General features: G+C 51.5%; 1 protein-coding gene across 1 annotated transcript; it reads right to left on the bottom strand.

The window, feature by feature from the left end:
* Positions 1–830: 830 nt before the first annotated feature.
* On the bottom strand, positions 831–2390 carry CHST2 (carbohydrate sulfotransferase 2; the record flags this gene model as incomplete). Its single annotated transcript, XM_085298642.1, has 1 exon — positions 831–2390. A coding segment is annotated over one exon (1098 nt), but the record flags the coding sequence as incomplete, so codon positions are not given.
* Between the last annotated feature and the right edge of the window lie 6 nt (positions 2391–2396).

The raw sequence follows: 2396 nt of genomic DNA, 5'->3' as shown, positions 1-2396 counted from the left end.
GTAAAATCTCCTCTTTTTATCAAGTTTAACAGATGAGGCAGATTCTTTAGGCAAAGCTCCCAGAAGGAAAGAGCCAGATCACCATCTGGCTCCATCACAGAGCAATGACAATTCACAACAAATGAATATCCGACCAACACTCTCTGAAATCGAATGCTAGTTTGACTCTGTAAAAACTCCATTATAGCTAAAAATCCTCACCTGTATGTTTCCTCCTTCCTTATACATAAATATACTGACACTTACACAAAGGGGAAAAAATAAATGATTTTGTGCATTTTTCAACACTTCCCTGTTATCCTGCTTCCAAGGGAAGTCAAGAAGCATCTTAAATATCTTACTGTCTATTACATAGAATATATGTAATATATCATTTTATTTTCGTTTTCACACATGCTACGGTTTCCAGTATGAMAAATGTCTTTTTAAATCCTGTGGGTTTTGTCACACTGTAGATCCACCTCTATTTGACAGTGATTCCAGGACATACAGGTCAAGACAAAAATAAATACTGCTGCGATGGCAAATGTTTTAGAACTCTTAGGACATTATTACAGTGGCACTTCAAAGACTTTTTAAATACAACAAAAGGAGACAACAGTTAAATAGAAATCTGCTTTGATACAGCCATAAAACCTGCACTACATTTACGAGATCTGTACTTGTTTGTGCAAGAGCAGCTTCTAATCTTTGAACATGTCAAATGTTGCACTCCAGCCCTCCACCCATACCCATAAGAGTCCTTGCTGCTATTTTAAGCAAGCATCCCTGTAAGCTGTACATAAGCAAYGCTGTAATTCCCAAACAATTGAGGTAATTATAAAAATGAATATCATTTATTGTTTTTCTTTATTACTATCATGTCTGAACATTCACTTTCATACAAAAGTCTGATTTTCAGCATTTTGCCTTCCAAGGGCATCCCCTCCRCACCACGGGAGACAGATGTATTAGGAATTGTGCAAGAGTTTCGTTACGAGCCTCAAACCAACAGGAACTCCGTAAACAAGATTTTGGTACAGAATCACACCTGGCATTTTTGAGAAGGGGAAAGGGGCTTTACATATATGCTCAGTTCTGCTTTATTTTTTTTAAATCATATATAACCCAATTAAAGAGAAAAAAGGCAAAAAAAATGAAAGAAGGAAAAAAAGAAAGAAATCATCACATTACTGTATGTTACCCTTCAGCAGTCTTTGGAGGAAATCAGAAATCAGGTTGCTTTTCCCAGCTCCCTCCCTCACTCAAGCCAAGAGGACGGGCTCGTCTGCCCGACGGCCGTGCTGCCCCCATCACAGCCGCGGCTTCCTGAGCAACGTTCTGCTGAGGTCCTTCACCTCTTCGGGGCTGCCCACCCGCTCGTAGCCCAGCAGGGCCATGGGCTGGTGGCAGTACTCCTCCACCTGCTTGATCTGCTGGAAGCTGAGCGCGGTCCTCCAGGCGCTCAGCGCCTGCGTGGCGTTCCTGGCCGACACCACGAAGGGCTTGGAGGAGTAGCCGGGGCCACTGGTCATGTTGAGGGCGAATTTCTCCATCTCTGGGCTGACCGACAGGTTGACGAAGCCGTAGACCTGCCGCAAGGTCTTGATGGGCTCCACCACCAGGTCCTCGTAGCGCACGGCCAGGTAGTTGCCCTGGAGCCAGTCGGGGGGGTGCAGGGCGGTCTGCAGGGTCTTGGCCATGCTGCTGCAGATGACCTCCATGGCACCCAGCGCGTGGTAGTCCGAGCCGCCCCCACCCTCCTTCTTGCCGCCCAGCTTGTGGCCGGCGTCCAGGAAGGGCATGCGGTGGATGCGGGGGTCCCGGCTCCTCACCACCTGCAGGCTCTCCCGGATGAGGCCGTGCCGGGATTTGATGCGGGAGCTGGCGACGGCCCGGGGGTCGCGCACCAGGTGGATGACTTTGAGCTCCAGGGCCGGGTCCCGCATGAGCGGGGCGAGGACGGCCAGGTCGAAGACGCGGACGCCCTTGATGACCAGGGTGCGGTACTTGTGGCACTCCTCCTGGAAGCGGCTGAGGCGCTGCGGGGGGCACTTCTTGCACACCCGGTCGTCCACCATGCCCACCACCTCCTTGCGGTAGGCCGGGCAGAGGGGCGAGGAGCAGATGACCTTGTTGGTGGCGGCGCCGAAGATGCCCAGCGTGGTGAGGTTCTTGCCGGCGCCCGCCGTGCTGTAGAGCTGGAAGACGGAGAGGTCGCAGCGGTACAGGGAGCTCAGCATGTCGCGGGCCGCCCCTTGCAGCGAGACGGCGTCCCCGGGGTACAGCTTCTGCCAGACGTGCCACACGGGCTCGTAGAGGAAGAAGACCTCGGGGTTCTGGTTGAAGAGCTCCCCGAAGAAGGAGGACCCGGACCGCCAGGTGGTGAACACATAGACCAGCTGCCGCCGGGCGCC

This window comes from Rhea americana, unplaced genomic scaffold (genome assembly GCF_003343005.1).
Source record: "Rhea americana isolate MKP2758 unplaced genomic scaffold, rheAme1 scaffold_14, whole genome shotgun sequence".
NCBI classification, from domain to species: Eukaryota; Metazoa; Chordata; class Aves; order Rheiformes; family Rheidae; genus Rhea; species Rhea americana.
This window is presented reverse-complemented; position numbering and strand designations above follow the sequence as displayed.